General features: G+C 36.1%; 1 protein-coding gene across 1 annotated transcript in view; it reads right to left on the bottom strand.

Moving 5' to 3' along the window:
• RNGTT (RNA guanylyltransferase and 5'-phosphatase) overlaps positions 1-20,246 on the bottom strand; it is a 306,404-nt gene that overhangs the window by 212,317 nt on the left and 73,841 nt on the right. The window contains exon 9 of the mRNA XM_019442831.2: positions 8,588-8,723. Within this exon, the coding sequence (XP_019298376.1) occupies positions 8,588-8,723 (136 nt within the window). The remainder of the gene's footprint in view (positions 1-8,587; positions 8,724-20,246) is intronic.

Genomic DNA, 20,246 nt, shown 5'->3' with positions numbered 1-20,246 from the left:
AAGTAGACAAAATATAGGCAGCAATACCAAAGCACTGGACATCTAACAACAAAGGACAGTAACCTGTAGGACACAATAAATATACTATGTGAGCCCTTACAATTGTCCCAGTTAATTGCCCAAGGGGTTTCCAGGGCTTCAAAGCAGGCAGGGGGATTCCAGGTAAATTCAGCAGCCTCCCTGAATTAAAAAAGAAAACAAAGCAAAAAAAACAGAACACGTTGTCCAGGGAGACCAACAGGACTAGAGTTCTCAGGGCAGAGTATAACAGAGACAGACAGAGAGAGAAAAAGACAGAGACAGAGACAGATGCAAAGAAAGAACTACAGATATCCTGACACAGACTTCCATGAATGTTCAACAGAGCATAAATATGAGGAAACTACTCAAGGCTGGGAAAAGAACCACTAAAAAGACTTGGAGGGAACCATACAAGCACTGAGATAAGATGGGGAATAATGCCTGCTGCTAAAAGCCAGATTAATTCACAGGGCCCTGAGGACTCAGAGAAGCATTTTGTCTCAATAGTAAAGAATAACTATCCCTACACCAAACTCTGCTTTAGTCCACCTAACAAATCTTAAAAGCAAGACTCGAAAAGTATAAACCAGTTCCAAGTAAATTACATGCATCCCAGAGCAATGCTCAAAATATTTACAGGAATACAAACATATCAAGCCTCCAACAAGGTAAAATTTTAAATGTCCAGCATCTAGTCAAAAATTGAACAGGTATGCAAGGAGGAAAAAATGTATATATACACACAACCCATCAGGAGGAGAAAAACCAATCAAAAATAGGCCCAAAACTGACAAACATGTCAGAATCAGCAAGCAAGAAAATTAAGACAATTATAATAGTATTCCATATATTCCAAAAGTTAAGCAGAGATATAGAAGACATAAAAAAGACTCAAAATGAATTTTCAGAGGTGAAAACTACAGTGCCTGAAGTGAAAAATACTATGAATACAACGAATAGCAATTTAGACACTGCAGAAAAAAAGATTAGTAAACTTGAAGACACAGCAAGAGAAACTATCCAAAATAAAACAGAAAAAAGTTTGTTTTTTAATGAAAAGAGCATTGATAACAAAATCTTGAAACAGGTGAAGGATAGAAATAGTGGTAAAAAAATGTTCTACTTTTAATGAAAATTGTAAACCCATAGATAAAGGATGCTCAACAAACCTAAACGTGAAAAAAAAACTGAAGAAAACTACAACAGGGGTGCCTGGGTGGCTCAGTCAGTTAAGTGTCTGACTTAGGCTCAGGTCATGATCTCACGGCTCATGAGTTCAAGCCCCACGTCAGGCTCTGTGCTGACAGAGCAGAGCCTGGAGCCCACTTCAGATTCTGTGTCTCCCTCTCTTCCTCTGCCTTTCCCTCTCTCTCTCCCTCCCTCCCTCTCTCTCTCTCAAAAACAAACATTAAAAAAAAACCACAAAACTAGAAGATACATCAATTTCATATTGCTCAAGAATCTGTTAGAAATTGCTCCATTGTCTTTTGGTATTAAGTATTGCAGTGGAGAAACTTAGACCTTAAATCCTTCAATTGTGGGCCCCACCAAAAAATAAACAAAACAAAACAAAACACCTGCATGTTTTACTTTCCTATCCTCTGTACTTTTCTGTATTCCATTCCTTTTTACTGAAGATCCCAGGTATCCACCCTTCTACCTATCCATCCAATATTTCCTGAGCCGAAACTACGTATTAGACATAGCTCTAAGTGCTGGAGAAATTAAGCATACAGTCCCTACCTTCAGAGGAGAGTCCCAGAAAGAGAAGAGAATAGTTAAGTAGCTGGGTCCAATGAAGAGTTACAGCTTTAATGATAGATGGCCATATAGAGTGGCCATGTAGCTTATTGTCTATATCAGAATACTTCTGATATATTGCTAACTATACCAAGACAACAAACATAAACCTACACTCTTTCAGCCAAATAAGAAAAGGAATACCAAATACATAGGGAATAAGCCTAACAAGGAGTAGTTATTTCCACCTGAAGAGTAAGAGAAAGGTATGCTAAGACACTTGGGACCCATGAGTTGAACCCTGAAGGACACAGTGGTCATTTCCTAGCAGGACAGTGGATGAGCCAAACTGTATTACAAAGGCATGGAAATGATGGTTTTGAAGCAAATTGTCCAAAGCTCAGTATAGATGGAGGTTATGTTTCAAGGGTTCACAATCAAAGACAATGGCAAAGACACAGGCATGGCCCAGATATAAAGAATATTATGTTTAGCAGTTTGGGTTTCATGCTATGGGCAATGGGGAACCATTGAAGGGTTTTAATGAGAGGAAATAATTAACTGTTCTCTGGAAACCTGTAGACCTCCAAAGCTCATCTCAAAGATAACCCATTCCTTGAAATCCACTCAACTAAGGCCACCTAGGTGACGAAATATTCTGGAATTAGCAGTAATGGTGGCATAATCTTGTGAATATACTAAAGACTACTAAATTATACAGCTTAAAAGGGTGAATTTCATAGTTTGTAAATTATATTTCAAGTTTTAAAAATAAAACTAAATTTTCTTAAATCCTAAGATCAGTTCCTCAGAATGAAGGAAAATGATGGAACGAACCCCAGATACACAGCATACATTAAATGTCAGCTATATACATTTAATTATACATATTCTGTAAATATAGGCACAACAAAATGACTAAAAGAAGATACAACAAAATGTTAAAATGTAACCTCTTCTTAACAGTTGAATTTTTTCTACTTTATGATATACAGACTTTCTAAAATTCTAACAATGAGTATGCATATTCCTTTATAAAACATTAACAGTTGAACAGACATGCCATTTTTCCAAGATTCTTGCTATTAACTTTGGTGATTAACTGCTACATTCTCCTCTTAGCCTCAGTATAAAATTAACTGAATTTCACTGATTGTTTCAAATGAATTAATGCCATACTTCTAAACTCCTATTTTCTGCATTTTGTGGGTCAAAGAACATAATTTAGAGAGCAAAACAAAAGCTTCAATGCTCACATATGACAGCCAGACAATTAGGTAGTTTGAGTTATTCTTGGATTTGGAATTTTACAAAAACAATTTGCAAATGAAAATGTAGAAGAAACAGGAAACTACAGAGGACTGTTTTAATTAACTAACTGGAAAAACAGATATGGCAACTATAATTCTGGTCCAAGTAAATTGACATCATGAATCATAATGCTATTTTAAAACTTCACAAGAGTCTATTATGCAGTTTTCATTTGTCCAAGTTCGGGGTGAAAATAAATAGTATTGCTCAGTTAAATCTTCAGATGGTTAAACATCTAATTTTTAAGCATTATTTCCTACCTGGAATGCCCTCAGCCCATGTCCAACAAAAATCTCTTTCTAAAGAAATCTTTCCATATCAAATGCCAATTCCTCTATAAAACATCCTTCATTCCAAACTAACTAGATATAATTTATTTCTCCTCCAAACCACCACAGGACTTCTGTAAAATACCAGTCAAGTTATTGTTTTATTTGAAGGTCTCCCCTGTCACTACCAATTTTTCTCCACCCCTACCCAGTGCAGTGAAATCTCTCAAGGGCGAGGCCTTCTTTTCAACCCTCTGCACTTGGCACAGCAACTTGAACATGGAAGGCATTTAAAAACATCAGTTCAACAACAAACTATGCTAAACTATGACAAATGCTGTAACTTAAAAGTCTTTTTCTTCCTTTTATTTTATTAATTATAATGCTAAAAAACTCTATTGTAAATGAGAGTAACACAAACAAAACTATTCTTGCTGTTCCCTTGAACTAACTACCAGAGCTGTCACACTGGCTGTGCAGGTTACAAACGGCAAAACTCCAGGGGTACCAGTCATACCATGTGTGTGTACGCATTGCACACACATGCACGTACATATGTTACAAATGTTTGCATATATATACACATGTGTCATTTTATTACAAAATGGCATTTACTGCACACTGTCACAGGAATGAGAATTTACTAGCAGTCCCCCAGAGTAGACAGTATAGATATCTCTTTGTTTTGTGACTCTATTTACTCTGCTCAGTCTCTGCCACTCCATCCAACTATGCTACCCTCATTCTGCCTTTAGTACCTGCTCATAGTCATCCTCTCAACCTGGACTCCTACCATCACTCATTACCTTGATCTCACTTCCACTGCTCTTCTTCACACAACCTCAACCTCTCACCCTCCTCGATCACATCCCGAACCTTCTCATCACCCCAAACTATACCTCAGAAGTGACTAATTCAGGGGCGCCTGGGTGGCTTAGTCGGTTAAGCATACAACTTCAGCTCAGGTCATGGTCCCGCGGCTTGTGAGTTTGAGCCCTGCGCTGGGCTCTGTGCTGACAGCTCAGAGCCTGGGTCCTACTTTGAATTCTGTGTCTCCCCCTCTCTGCCCCTCCCACACTCACACTGTCTCTCTCCCTCTCCCTCTCTCTCTCTCAAAAATAAAAATTAAAAAATAAAAAAAAAAAGAAGTGACTAGTTCAAACATCCTATTCTCCCATCACAGTCTTCCATTTTCTGGTTTGCACACTCAAATAACTAGCTGGTAAATAAAAACAAACAGCATAGGATGGGGGCCACAAGCATTCAGGTCACTTGGAAAGTGGGATTCCCTCTGTTAAACAAATATATATTTTATGCATGTGATTTTCATCAGGATCATTCTATCATTGAGAATTTAAGTAAACATTCACAAGCCACTCCCTATCATCCCAATAGTGGATAAAAACCAGAAAGAGGAGCAAATTTCATCTTGATTAAGACAAAAAAAAAAAAAGCATTCTCGTACAAATTCCAAAGAATTATTAGCCACACATAATTCAACCTGGCTCACAAAAAAGATGCAACATTGAAGAAAGTTTGGAAATTTTTTACACGGAAATAGCATCCCTATAGAAAGGGAGACCTGAAGTTGCAGGAAGTTTTATAAGAAAGATGTAGAGTCCCTTTTTCCTCCAAAGAAAGACAGTGAAGGTGTGGCCAAGTGATAAACCATATAACCAAAAACAGCAGAGAAAGATGAATGGTCTTAAGACAAGCCTACCAGAGATTACTCTGCAGGGAGAAGTATAAGCTCATTGTTGTATAGATTTGCACATGAAGTACAGCCTAACTTCTTAATCAAATAGCGTATTCACCCAAAAGCTAAAGAGAGCAAAATCTAAGCAGCAAACTTCAGAATGGCCAGGAGATTGGGTACACCTGGACTGCCAAACATTAAACTGTATGCTAAAGTCAGAGTATTAAAATCAACCTAAAACTACCACTGAAAGACCAAAATATTAATGGAATGAAAAAACAAATCAAGAAAGAAACAATGATATATAAGGGAATCCACTATACAATAAAAATAATATATCCAATTAAAAAGGAAAAACAGACACAACAATAACAAAAAGGGAAAAATAGATTCACTGAATGGTGTTGAGACAACAGTTTAGACATTTGGAAATAAATAAAATCATACCCTTATCTTATTCCTTCTTTCAAAATGTATTTCAGATATTTCAGATATTCAAATGTATTTAAATATACAAAAAATACCATAGAAATACAGGAAGGAAATACTGGTGGGTATTATAACAATTGTAAAGTAAAAATATGAATAAGAAGGAAAATGAGTAAAAATTTCTTAAAATGACACAAAAGGCAAATATTAATTACTAAGATGTTTCGGGTGCCTGGGTGGCTCAATTGGTTTAGCGTCTGTCTCTTGATTTTAGCTCAGGTCACGATCTCACAGTGGTGGGATCAAGCCCCGTGTCAGGCTCTGCTCTGACAGAGCAGAGAGCATGCTTGGGGTTCTCTCTCCCTTTCCTCTCTCTCTCTCTCTCTCTCTCTCTCTCTCCTAAAATAAATAAATATTTTTTAAAAACCCTATTATAGTAGTTTATAATTTTACCAACATAAATTTACCTATATAAATTCAAACTCGTGCCACAGAAAACACCAAAAAGTAAGATACATTTTTTCCAATATCCATGTCAGAAATACCCTAATGGGCAAAAAACTCTTATATATCAGTAAGAAAAAGGTGAAAACCCAATAGAAAAACATATAAAGGATCTGAGCCAGCAACTCAAAGAAGAAACACAATAACTCATAAAGAATAAACTGTTAAACCTCATTAACAATTCACATAAATGCAAAAAAGAGGTAAACATTTACTTACTATGTCTCAGATACTGTTATCAGCACTTTATAAACTATCCAACTTAATCTTCACAACAGCACCAAAATCTACTATTTTTAGCCTCCCTTCACTACCGATGAAGAAACTGAGTAAATTATTTAAATCCCTCATAAAATAACTGATAAAGCCAGTAAGGCATCATCAGTTAAGCGTTAGGGCTCTTAACCACTATGCTATACTGTCCCATAAAATAAAAAAGAAGTCTTTCCCTCATCCAATTAGAAAATATTCAATTTTCAAAACCCAGCATTTAAGACAACGTACATATCCTTTACAAATGGTTCACAGAACTGTGCATGTGTTTAAACGTTCAGGAAAGAAGGGTACCAGTTACGTCTGTCAATATTTATAATTGGCATGCCACAGCATGGGAACAAGGTATAGCCTACTACCATCCCTTTCTTAGAACCACTACTCCTCCTGCACTCCAAGCGGGAGTGCTGCCATCAAGTGACCAGCCTCCAGTGTCACTCTTCCATGGATACGTAACTCAGGCAGGCCTTTTGAAGTTCTCCCTGGGATTGACATATGGATGTTGGAAGAGAAAGAGTTTTCTTTCTGCTTGCACTATAATGCAATTTGCCTCTCATGTAAAAGAGCCTTCATGCAGAATGAGACCAAACAGACAAGTAAAGCAAAGAAAGAGAAAGAACTTGGCCAGTATCCTTTGAGCCCCCAGATCCAGCCAGAAGCAGGCCAACCTGAAACAATGATTTGTGCCAAAAGAGTTCTTTCTTTCCTCAGTTACTTTAAGTTGGGCTTCAGTGACTTGCAATCAAAAGTTTCTTAATACACATTATAATCTCACCTCTAAGAATCTTAGTTATACAACTGCACAAATGTGAAAGGAAAAAGATACAAGGATATGCATTCAAGTGTCTTACCAAAAAAAAAAAAAAAAAGTCAAAATGCCCACCAAAAGAGGACTGGTTAAATAAATTACAGAAGTGTTTCTTAAACTTGCCTGATTAGAATCACTTGAGCGTTTCCTTTTCTCTTTTTTTTCTTTTCTTTTTTTTTTTAACAGTTTATTTATTTTGAGAGAGAGAGAGAGTATAGGAGAGGGGAAGAGAAAGAGGGAGAGAGAGAATCTCAAGCAGGCTCCATTCCATCAGCACAGAGCCCGACACAGGGCTCAATCCCTTGAACCACCAGACTATGACCTGAGCCAACATCAAGAGTTGGATGCTTAACTGACCAAGCCACCCAGGCGCCTTTCACTTGCTTGCTTATTGAAAGTACAGATACTCTGGCCCCTGGGAGAGTCTAATTCATTAGGTTGAGGTTGGGCTATTGAGATGGCTCATATTTTTAAAGAGCATCCCCTACAAAATTTTCACAGTCAAGATACTTTGGATACCCCAAATTATAGTGTTTACATATACAATGGTACATCATTCAGACATTTATGTGAGAAAGGTGTCCAAAACAAATTGCTACATGGGGAAAAAAGACAAATCACAAAAATACATATAATACTTGGTTCTCTTCACACAAAATATGTAGCTATACCTGTGTATATATATTTAACCAGAGCACTCATTTTTAATCAAAGCAGAGGTTCCAACATTATTCAGAATCTTACTGAGTCCCAACTACCCTAAAGGACCTATGTTCTGAGTTGCTATTACTAATAAAAATGTTATATACCACACAAGCAGACATAAGACAACACTGTGGCAAAGAGAAAAGTCTGGAACAATGTTCATCAAAATGGTAACAGAAGTTACTCCAATGGTAGGTTCAGGTGATTTTTACCAGCTTTTTTCTAATGTTCTATATATACTATTTTAATTTTTATTTACAATGAATAAATATTTTCAGAATTGGTTAGAAGAAAGCTGTTTGTATGGAAGAAAGTTAAAATATTTTTAACCAAGTAATTTTATGGATTATTAAATATAGATTTTCTGAAATGGGAAAATTCTTATTAGCTTTCAAACTTCAAACGTTAAAGTACAGTGGTTGCTTTCAAAGGCATGATTCTCTTTAAAGAGCCAAGGGAAATGTGGTATGTTGTATCACTTAATTAAAATTCAATTTTGACATATAAAATAATAAAATTAGTCTTTTTGAACAAGAATTATTTTTTTTAATCACAAAGAACAAAAAAAAATAGATTTAATTTTGTTCATTTACTCTCAGACTCAAGACAATGGTCAAGTGAAAACAAAGGTAAGAGATAAATGAAATTTAACATCCTAATAAAAACTAGATTTCTTTCTTTACAGGTCAATTATACCTCAATTAAAAAAAAAAACTAAAAAAGAACTAGATTGTAAGTTTCCTATTGGATTAATAAAAATACAATTTGCAAGAGAAAGAAAACAACAATGTTTAATTTAAAAAACAACAAGAACAACAATATATGACTTACCCCATCCAAGAGAGTATTTGATAAATGTATACGGAGATCTTTACGAAATGGAAATTCCAGATTTGAAACATGAAACACCGAATTATCTCTATCAATCATAAAAACTTCATTTGTGCCATCGATCAACATCATATACCTGTAAATGAAACATTAAAAAAGTAATATTGGTGCGCCTGGGTGGCTCAGTCGGTTAAGCGTCTGACTTCAGCTCAGGTCATGATCTCACAGTCCGTGAGTTCAAGTCCCACGTCGGGCTCTGTGGTGACAGCTCAGAGCCTGGAGCCTGCTTCGGATTCTGTGTCTCCCTCTCGCTCTCTGCCTCTCCCCCACTCATGCTCTGTCTCTCTCACTCTCAAAAATGAATAAATGTTAAAAAAACAAAATTTTTTTTAATAAAAAAAAAGTAATATCAACAGTGCAATTCTAGCATAGGGTCGTAAGAAATAACAGTTCTTTTTCCTTAGACTTACAATAGTTGCATAGAATAACGTTCACTAGATCCCCCCACCTCCTGGCCCCAACCATTATCATTCGGATTAAATTTTTAAAATATTTTTTTCTATAAAAACACCCATTTTTTTTTTTTTTTTGGAGACAATGTGATGTCAAAGAGCAACCTTATGTCCCATCTTAAGAAAGAATGGTTCTCTAACTTTTATTAGATCTTAAACATCAAAGTTTACAAAACACACATACATCTATATGTAACTACTGCATTTTCTTAGCCCAACAATTCTATGAATTAGTTATTACTCTCTCCACTTTGCACTAGGGAAAAAGAGGAAACAAGTGATTTGCAAATGGCTGGGCCTCAAACTATCCAGTGTTCTTCTCCTACACTTCAGTTAGCAAAACAGCTAACCTTTCTCTTTGAATCAAGATTATGATATAGCCAGATATCATCATTTCAGGTACAATTCTCATTCATTTCTATAAAATTAAAGTTTTAAATATATTAAACATTAAACAAAATATCTTAAACATTTTCAACATTCCTAAGGATTTTTAATCAGTCCTTATCTTCTTAGAGCCAATCAATTTATGGGGCAATTTCTATACTTCAAAATTCATCATTCCTCAAATGGTCAAGTTACCATCACTGCTCCCCCATCAGTGGATCATCAAGAACGAAACTGTACTTCACACCATATATAAAAATAAAGTCCAAATGGATTCAAGTTGAGAAAATCACAGATGGATAGGCTGTGCTACCAAATGAATATGGCAATATGTGGGATGAAAATGAAGATGATATCCAGGTCCCAAAATCGCCAAAGGAGAAAAAGTTGACAGAAATAAGAAAGAAAGTTAAAAGGCATAAGGCTCAAAAGAACGGAATTTTATTTTACTAAGTTGTTCTTGCTGGCTGTTAATTAAAAGAGTGTAAGAGTAATAGTCTGGATATACTACTGAGAATGAAGAATGCTGACCCACCTGCCCAACCTCCTGCCCAAAAGATATGTCAGAAAAAAGAAGCAACAACTGAAAGATGGAGCTAATCAAGTTAAGGCCAGCAGGTAGAAGAAACATTAAAGGAAACCTTAAATGAAGAGATGGAAGGTAAAATAACAGAAGTTAATATAACAGAGGATAATTTGTTTCCCATAAACAAATGTTCTAAAGAGCAAATATACATGTTTAGGAGAGGAGAGGAGAAATGGGAGAGCTGATTAAGGTAAAAGAAGTGTGTAACAAACAGGTTGAAAAGCAGCAAGGATGATGAAAAGAGCTTACATTTGGAGACTAAATTGGAAGCATGCTGTTACTAGTGTTTTCAAAATAATTAGTCCCAGCAGGCCCCCGGAGAGAAGGTGGAGAGCTCAGGCCCTTGCTACATATTGAAACAGCTGTAGCCCTAGCAGGTATGGGTTGTGGACAGTCAGGTTACACTAGGAAAAATAAAATCAGCCTCAGTCTGGAATGACTCTGAGAGGCTCCTAAACCAACTACCAGGCCAGCAGGGTGGCAGACAACAGAAATACTTTGTTACCAAAGCACTCCTGCACATGCTTTTCAAAAGCAGCAATTCCTGGTTGATAGGGAAAATCTAGATTCCTTGGAAGAAGTCAGCCTTGCCCTGGATTATGTTTCAAAGAAAATTTACATCACCATAAGGAAAGGTCAAATAAAAAGCAACTGTGATATCTTCTGCAAAAATGGTACTGAAGATATAATCCATCACGTTGTTCAAGGACTTAGGCCAGCACTTTGCAAAGCTTAATATTTGCTTTAAAATGTATTTTGTGGCAAAATGAATTAGTGAAACAATATATCTTTCTCCTAAAAAGTCAAGATATTAGGATGTCAAGGTGTTAGGAATATTTAGTCATGAGAAAACATAAAAAGTCTCCTTATTAAAAAAAAGAAAAAAAAGAAGTCTCTTTATTCCAATAAAAAGGAAAAAAAGGCATCCAAAATGGTAAGGAAGAAGTGAAACTTTCACTATTTACAGATTACCTGATATTTAGAAAACCCTAAAGATTCCACCAAAAAACTACTAGAAGTGATAAGTGAATTAAGTAAAGTCACAGGATACAAAAACCAACGTACCAAAATCTGTTGCATTTCTATATACTAATAGGGAAGCAACAGAAAGAGAAATTAAGAAAGCAATCCTGTTTACAACTGCACCAAAAATAATAAAATATCTAGGAATAAACTTAACCAAGGAGATGAAAGACTTGTACTCTGTAAACTATAAAACACTGATGAAAGAAATCAAAGTTGACACAAATAAACAGATATTCCATGCTTATGGACTGGAAGAAAAAATATTGTTAAAATGTCCATACTACCTAAAGCAATCTACAGATGTAATCCAATCCCCATTAAAATACCAATAGCATTTTTCACAAAACTAGAACAAATAATCCTAAAATGTTTGTGGAACCACAAGAGACCTCAAATAGTGAAAACAATCTTGACAAAGAAAAAACAAAGCTAGATGTATCACAATTCCAGACTTTGAGTCATAGTACAAAGCTGGGGTATTTAAAACAGTATGGTACTGGCACACACACACACACACACACACACACACACACAAAAGACACACATAAATCAATGGAACAGACAGAAAGCTGAGAAACAAACCCATGAATATATGTTCAATTCATCTTCAACAAAAGAGTTAAGATAATGTGATGGGAAACAGTCTCTTCAACAAATGGTATGGGGAAAACTGGACAGCTACATGGAAAAGAATGAAACTGGGCCATTTTCTTACACCATACACAAAAATAAATTCAAAATGGGTTAAAGACCTAAATGTGAGACAGGAAACCATCAAAATCCTAGAAGAGAGCACAGGCAGCAATTTCTTTGACATTGGCCACAGCAACATTTTTCTAAATAGGTCTCTTTAGACAAGGGAAACAAAAGCAAAATTAACTATTGGAACTATATCAAAATAAAAAGCTTCTGCACAGTGAAGGAAACAATCAACAAAACCAAAAAGGCAATCTTTGGAATGGGAGAAATTTGCAAATGACATATCTGATAAAGGGTTAATATCCAAAATCTATAAAGAACTTATACAACTCAAAATCTAAACACACACACACACACACAAATAATCCAACTAAAAAATGGGCAGAAGACTTGAACAGACACTTCTCCAAAGAAGACATACAGATCACCAACAGACACATGAAAAGATGCTCAACATCACTCATCATCAGGGAAATACAAATCAAAACTACCATGAACTATCACCTCACACCTGTCAGAATGACTAAAATCAAAAACACAAGAAAGAAGTGTTGGTGAGGATGTAGAAAAAGGAACCCCCTTGCACTGTTGGTAGGAATGCAACAATGCAGCCAGTATGGAAAACAGTATGGAGTTTCCTCAAAAAAAAAATCAAAAACAGAATTACTCAATAATCCAGCAATTGCACTACTGTGGATTTACCCTAGGAATATGAAAATACTAATCCACTGCACCCCGTTGTTTATTGCAGCACTATTTACAATAGCCAAATTATGGAGGCAGCCCAAGAGTCCATTGATACATGAATGGATAAAGATGTGGTATACACATACAATGGAATATCACTCAGCCATAAAAAAGAATGAAATCTTGCCATCTGCAACAACATGAATGGAGGCAGAAAGTATATACTGCTAAAACAACATAAGTCAGTCAGAGAAAGACAAATATCATAATTTCACTTATATGTGGAATTTAAGAAACAAACAAAGAGAAACCAAGAAGCAGACTCTTAACTATAGAGAATAAGTTGATGGTTACCAGAAGAGAGGAGGGAAGGGGGATGAATGGAATAGGTAAAGGGGATTAAAGAGTACACTTATCATGATGAGCACTGGGTGATGAATAGAATTGTAGAAGCACTATATTGTACACCTGAAACTAATATAACACTTTATGTTAACTATACTGGAATCAAAATTAGAAACTTAAAAAAAAAAAAAAGAGTCTGTTTATCTTATTTATCCCATTATCCTTAAAACTTAATCCTGATATCTGTTAGTATTCAGCAGAATTAGTGGTCTACAGTCACAATTTGAGAATGGCTAAATTATGCTAATAAATTTTAAAATTCACAAAAAAGAGGTGGTTTTCCTCTTCTGTTCATATGATGACAAAAATTACATTTCCCTTTTCACTGGCTGCTCAGAAGCTCAGAATTAAATATAATGTTGAAATAGAATAAATATTCAATCCCAGGGTGCTGGCATATTTTTTTTCCTGTCATAATTATTTTCTATTCATCCATACTTTAACACATATATATAAGAGATATATAGATATAGATATAGATATCTTACTACCAGACCTTTCTACTTCAAGTAGAATATTAAAAGAAAATACCGTCTATGTACACTTATTGTAAATAGATTTAAAAGATCAAGGAAAAAGGCTTTAGAAGATAGAATTCAATATAAAGGATTGCTCATGGGAAACAAGCTTGCATCTGCAGAGAGATACCAGAGAAATTATTTAGCAGTTGGTATTCAGGGATTCTTCTGCACATATAAATTTTCAGGCTTTGGAACAAAAGTTTCTGGGGTATGATTTTTTTGGTTTGAATTCCAGTCATTCCAAATCATGTGTTCTTTTGTTATGTGATATCTCTGAAAAATAAGGAGCTTGTTCATGTTAGGGAGGAAAGATAAAGAATATAAAAATATTCCACATGACTCCAAAGTCTCTGAAAGCAGCCAGATTCTTTAATAATAATTAAAAAAAAATTTTTTTTTTAAAAAAGCCACTATCCCATATACTGTTATATGCTGGCAAGACACTAAACAAATAACCCAAGCATAGTTAAGTGTTGAAAAGGTAAAGTACACAGCACTACAGAAGCATACAAAAGGTGGGACCTGTCAGAGCATGGGGGTGGGGAAATACATCCCAGAGGGATTCTCATGGAGCTGATCACAGCACGTTATCATCACTTACTGAGCAATGACCATGCACAGAGCAAGGAGCAATGTTCAGAGTGCTTGACATTAACACATTTAAGCCTTACAGCAATCCTACCATGTAGGTAAAATTATTATCCCCATTTTCCAGATGAGGAAGCTGAAACACATATTAAGTAACTTGCTCAAAGTCATAAAGCCAGCCAAAAAGCAAAGCTGATATTAAAACCTAGACAATAGCCTGTCTCTACAACCTCTATAGTGTACTGCCTCTGGCATGCATTATGCAGGAGTTAGCCAAGCAACTATGGAATGGGAGGGTAAAGGAAAGGGAGGTAGGAGTGCTGACAGAGTTTGGCACACAGTCTACCAGGTGCAATATCTTTGAGACAAAAACGAATTTGCATGTTCTGGCAATTAAAAAAATTTCAGAATACTAAGCATAAAGAGAAAAAGAGGAAATGGCATGGCTTGAGGCTAGAGAAGTAGTTCCAAACTTAGGAATTAATGAAAATCTTTTTTTCACTTTATTACTAGAAAATGGAAAATCCCTTCTAGGAGACAAACAGAAACTATATGGGTAATTCAAACACAGGAGATTTAATAGAGAAAACTGGTTATATAGATATTGAAATGCTGAAAAGGTAAAAGGGGAAGGCTAAGGGAATCAAGAGATTAGTAACTGCAGGAAGCACTACCACCAAAGGGCTGGGGGAACAAAATGAAAGAAGTGCATCATGAGAAGCTAGGAACCTGGAGGAAGGGCAGTATGAGGCTATGCCTGAAAGAGGGTGAGGAGGTCCATGGAGCTAGGTGTTCAAACCTCGAAGGAGTAGGCACCACATAGCTGATACCTTGGCCTCTAAGGAGAAGAGCCCTGCAGCTCAAGTTTGAAACTCTATGGAAGAGGCACAGAAAAGAGGCTGCTCAAACTGCTAAGGGGACACAGCCCAGTGGGTGAGGAAGAGATGCAAGTGGCACTCCATCTATCTAGAATGTACCACCCAGAAGCTGGTACCTGTGAGAGGGAGCAGCAGGGCTGGTGCTGGGAGTATCAAAAGAAGCTGGAGAATGAAGTGATAGTTATGTTTGGCTGCTGGAGGTACAAAGAAACTAGAAACAAGCAAAGTCCTTTCTCTTATCTCCCAAATTCCTGCCAGGGCTCCTACTGTTAAAATCCAACAAGAAGTGAGCTGGCAAGGGGGTCTGAGAAATGTAGTTTGCAGAGTCCCAGTCTCCCACTATGATTTAAAAGGTGGACTAAAGCTGAAAAATAATAAGTAAATAAAAGGCAGACCACCGAAAGGCTTTTAGCAAAATTACAGCATAATCTGATTTGCATTTTTTAAAGTTCACCCCCACATAATGTGTTGGAACCAATCTGTAGACCAGAGATATTATGAAGCTTCTGTTGTATACCAAGTGGGACTACAGTAGCAAGGATTACTCAGAGGTAAATGGATAAACTCAAGACATTTAAGAGGCAGATTAACAGGACAATATGCTATGGGTTAGATATGGGAGTGAGGAAATAGGAGAAGTCAAGGATGACTACCTAGCTTCCAGCATGAGTAACTGGGTATACTTTATTTACTGAGCCATGGAGCATTTAAGGAGGCTAACTATTTGATTTAGCTTGGCAGAAGTGACAGATCCCGTTTTAAATATGGATACAGAAATTTTTGTTTTCACACTGAAAACCAAAAGGCCTTTCCTTGCAACCAGGTTAGAAATAGGCTCAGGTTCTAAACTAGACAATCAAATGTTCCCTTCATAAAAATTTTAAGTTCAATGAGTAACAGAGAGGCACAGGAATAGCTCAAAAATTATTCACAGCAACAGCAGAGTCACTGTCAACAAATGCCAATGGTGGCTTCCTCCTCAAAGTGTTCCTGTGTTTGACCTTGCTCAGGTCCTTGATGCCTGCCTGCCCTTGATTCATACCCACTTTCCCAGACTGGTTCTCCTGAGAGCCTTCCAATTTATTCCTTTGCTGAAATTAGCCAAAGTCAGCTTCTACTGCTTACTGTCAATATAATGCTAATGGATATACTGGTTACTTTTTTTTTCTTTTTTTGCCCACTGTATAACAGGTGGATTCACGTACTGTAAATGTGCCTATGATGTAACCTCACTGGTCCCCCAACCTACCCTTAATACCAGGGGTTACATGATCCTAGCTCTTTACATAATAATTTCATATGAAGATTCATGCCATCTATTTCCTGTCCTTCAACAGAGACAAGTGTGTAACGTTATGCCCAGAGTTTACTTTCCCTTTGTATCTTTTCTCTCCTAAGAGTATACAGCCAAACCTCTACTGTTTCTATACCAGCTACATTTCCTCTCGTCTCTATTACCAATAGAATTGCACCCAAGTCCCTGAAACCTAATTCTCAAAGTTCTAAAAGTACACAGAAATAAATTCAGGTATACTAAAGTTTCTTACAAATTAAATTCAGTTTAGAGACACTTCCCTAGATACAATTATAAACCTTAAGAGCAGGTGACCAGACTCTGCCCCCTACCTACCAACACTTGTCACACCCTGTTCTACAAACAATGCAAAACAGCTGACCTGATAGGCCAAACACCTGCTTTCTTCCTTCCCAATGGGGGGCTTTGCACACTTTGCCTTTTTCTCTTACTAGCTCACTACTCAGTAAATTTTATCTACTGTAATCACTTTTACAAAGTGCATCCATGTCTCCTTTAACCCAGTTTTTTTTTTCCTGTTTCTTTCAACTCCTAAAAAAAAATGTTACATATATTTTACCAAAAACTTTCTCAAATAGAAAGACATTTTCCTCCTTCTTATCTCATTCACTTAGTTCCATTAATGAGCCTAAGAACACTCTGATCAAGGCTAGTGACATATCGATATCAAGCAAAACTGAAAGTCCTAAAAGACTTTCATCCACCTACACAAAATAATCAGTGTCACAGAGTCCCCTTCACAATCTCCATAATACTCTCACTCTCTTCCTTATCCTGTAAAAGCAAATCAGTATTCCCCAATAGAATTTTTAAACTAGTCAAAATAGTGTTTTTTATAAACTTCCTACAATTGTTACAATTATAGTTTGGTTAGTTACCAGTGTTGGAATAGTACCTTCTGTCATTTTTCAAAGCTGACATATAGAGTAAGTAATATAGGTACCTTAGGAATTAAGCAAGCTCTATAGCCTAAGTTAGGAATCCAAACACCATTTAAACTAGAATTCTATGGAAACACAGCCTAAAGTCTACCAAAATAAGTTCAGGAATCTCAGAGAAAGACTTCTGGTAAGTTTAGGAATCACTGTTTGCATTACTTTCACAAAAGGAACAATAATTGATGATAGAACAAGGTAATCCTACACATGAACTTTACTTTTTTTTTTTAATTTTTTTTTTTTTAACGTTTATTTATTTTTGAGACAGAGAGAGACAGAGCATGAACAGGGGAAGGGCAGAGAGAGAGGGCGACACAGAATCTGAAACAGGCTCCAGGCTCTGAGCTGTCAGCACAGAGCCCGACGTGGGGCTCGAATTCACAGACCGTGAGATCGTGACATGGGCTGAAGTCGGACGCATAACCGACCAAGCCACCCAGGCGCCCCTGAACTTTACTTTTAAACTAATTGCTATTTACCTGTTTATGTGACAAAAATAACATTTCAACCCCCGAAAGAAAAACTATTTAAAAGACAAGTAGAGCTTTCCCTTATTTCATCTTCCAGAAACTCAAAGAATTCACATGAAGGTCATTCTATTTTCACACTAACAGAGAGAACACACACACATATACAGTAATACCACCACCACCACCACCACCTGACCTTTTTAAAATTTTTGAATGCTGCTAACAATCACTGAAATGAAGATACAATTCTAACATATTCTCTTCATCAAAAACTACCAAAATTCTCATTCAGCATTATAAAAGATTCCAACCCAACAAGCAATTTGATTTTGATTTACTGATTCTATAAGCACAGAAGTCTTCTTCAAAAAGATCAGCTCTTTTTTTAAGACATTAGGGAAAAATTAAGCAAATCTGAGTAAAGTATGGACTTTAGTTAATAAAAAAAGGATTAGCTCTTTTTTAATCCTCATATCACATCAATTTAAGGTCATGAAACAGATGTGATTAAGGTTTTATGGTCTTAAAGTCACTTTAAGCCCTCAGCTTCATTCTATTAAGTGATCACTTACATACACACAACAGTAATTAAACAGACAACATGTATTATTTAATTTTAAATTGCAAAGCCCATTCACTTCCCCACCAATTTAATTGTCAAATCTGTCTAACCAGCCTTTGATCTTAGAATGTTGATTGGATATTAAATGGCAAGCCAACAGCATGCCACTGAACATTTAGACAACTCACCAACATGTAAATATCTTCTACCTAAGCACAGCCATCTTTATTTTATGTTGTTTACACAGCAAATTTTCTTTTTTTTTTTAATATATGAAATTTATTGTCAGATTGGTTTCCATACAACACCCAGTGCTCATCCCAAAAGGTGCCCTCCTCAGTACCCATCACCCACCCTCCCCTCCCTCCCACCCCCCATCAGCCCTCAGTTTGTTCTTAGTTTTTAAGAGTCTCTTATGCTTTGGCTCTCTCCCACTCTAACCTCTTTTTTTTTTCCTTCCCCTCCCCCATGGGTTCCTGTTAAGTTTCTCCGGATCCACATAAGAATGAACACATATGGTATCTGTCTTTCTCTGTATGGCTTATTTCACTTAGCATCACACTCTCCAGTTCCATCCACGTTGCTACAAAGGGCCATATTTCATTCTTTCTCATTGCCATGTAGTACTCCATTGTGTATGTAAACCACAATTTCTTTATCCATTCATCAGTTGATGGACATTTAGGCTCTTTCCATAATTTGGCTATTGTTGAGAGTTACACAGCAAATTTTCTACTACGTCTCTTCATCTACTTTTTTTTGTTTAAGCTTGGTACTTGGTAAAACTTAGTCTATGGAAAAATCATCAGTCAAACAACTCTCACTTTTATTTCAATTTAGGTAATTCGTCGCAAGCAAATCTTGAAGACCTAGGGGTATCTACCATCAAAAAAAAAAAAAAAAAAATCACAAATTCTCAAAGCTTTCTCATTACAGTATGTGTGCTTATTTCTATTAATAGGTATTAATAATTTGCAAATATAGATGTTTCAAGACACCCCCTTCAACCAGCAAGATTTAGAGTATTGTTCAAAGCTTAAAAATCAACACTATAAAAGTTTAGCAAGGCATAGGGCCCATGTCAGTTTCTAAATTCCTCCCTCCATTCCACAGAATTACTGATACATAATACAAATAATCAAGTGTGTAATAAGATATAGCGCAAATTTGTTCCAAACCACCCAACAATTAAAAAATAACTTAATGTGCTTACTTTGTTTACATGTGCCAATGGTACAAATGCTATCATTATGGTCTTTGGAAAGCCTATAATACCAGACTCAATAGTGCTTGCTATCTAGATCCCTAAAGAAACAGGCAGGCAGATTAGAACCAAAAATCTCATCAAATATTATTAAATGATTCTAATGGTCCAACTCCTAAGTATGTACTTTAACTTCAGAATTGCAACTTCTTTATCCCTTTCTCATTTTGCCATCCTCTACTGCTCAAAAATTTGTGCATGCCTGTTTCTAAGCCTATATATTGTAATAGTACACCATCTTATTCCAAAATACATATCTTCAAACTCTTACTCAAAACTCCCTTCCATGAACTCTCTCATACCAAAAACAGACCCTATCCAAATCACTCTATCACTCCCAAGTTTTCTGAAAATTATAATTCTATTATGTACAACAAATAATCGCCTCTGGTAGAAGAAAAGCATACAGGAAGAAAGTACGATCCTTAAAATCCATTTTAAGGAGTTTCAGCTTTACTTTGTAGTTGATCATATTTATAGCTGAAATGAAAAAAAAACATTAAAAAAATGATATACTCTAAATTTATTTGCCAACTTTAGAGTTAAAGGTATTTGTACTAGATACCATTAATTATATGTGAATATATAGTAAATAAGGTTGAAGATATCTAAGGCAAGATAGAAGGCATCAACAAAGAAAAACACACGGAATGGGGTGCCTGGGGGGCTCAGTCAGCTGAGTGTTCAATTCTTTATTTCAGCTCAAATCATGAGCCCAGGGATGTGGATCAAGTCCTACATCAGGCACCACGCTGAGCGGGAGCCTCCTTAAGATATTCTCTTTCTCTCTCCCTCTCTCTAAAATAAAATTTTAAAAATTA

The sequence above is a fragment of the Panthera pardus genome, unplaced genomic scaffold (assembly GCF_024362965.1).
Source record: "Panthera pardus isolate Hobbes unplaced genomic scaffold, ASM2436296v1 HiC_scaffold_17, whole genome shotgun sequence".
NCBI lineage: Eukaryota > Metazoa > Chordata > Mammalia > Carnivora > Felidae > Panthera > Panthera pardus.
This window is presented reverse-complemented; position numbering and strand designations above follow the sequence as displayed.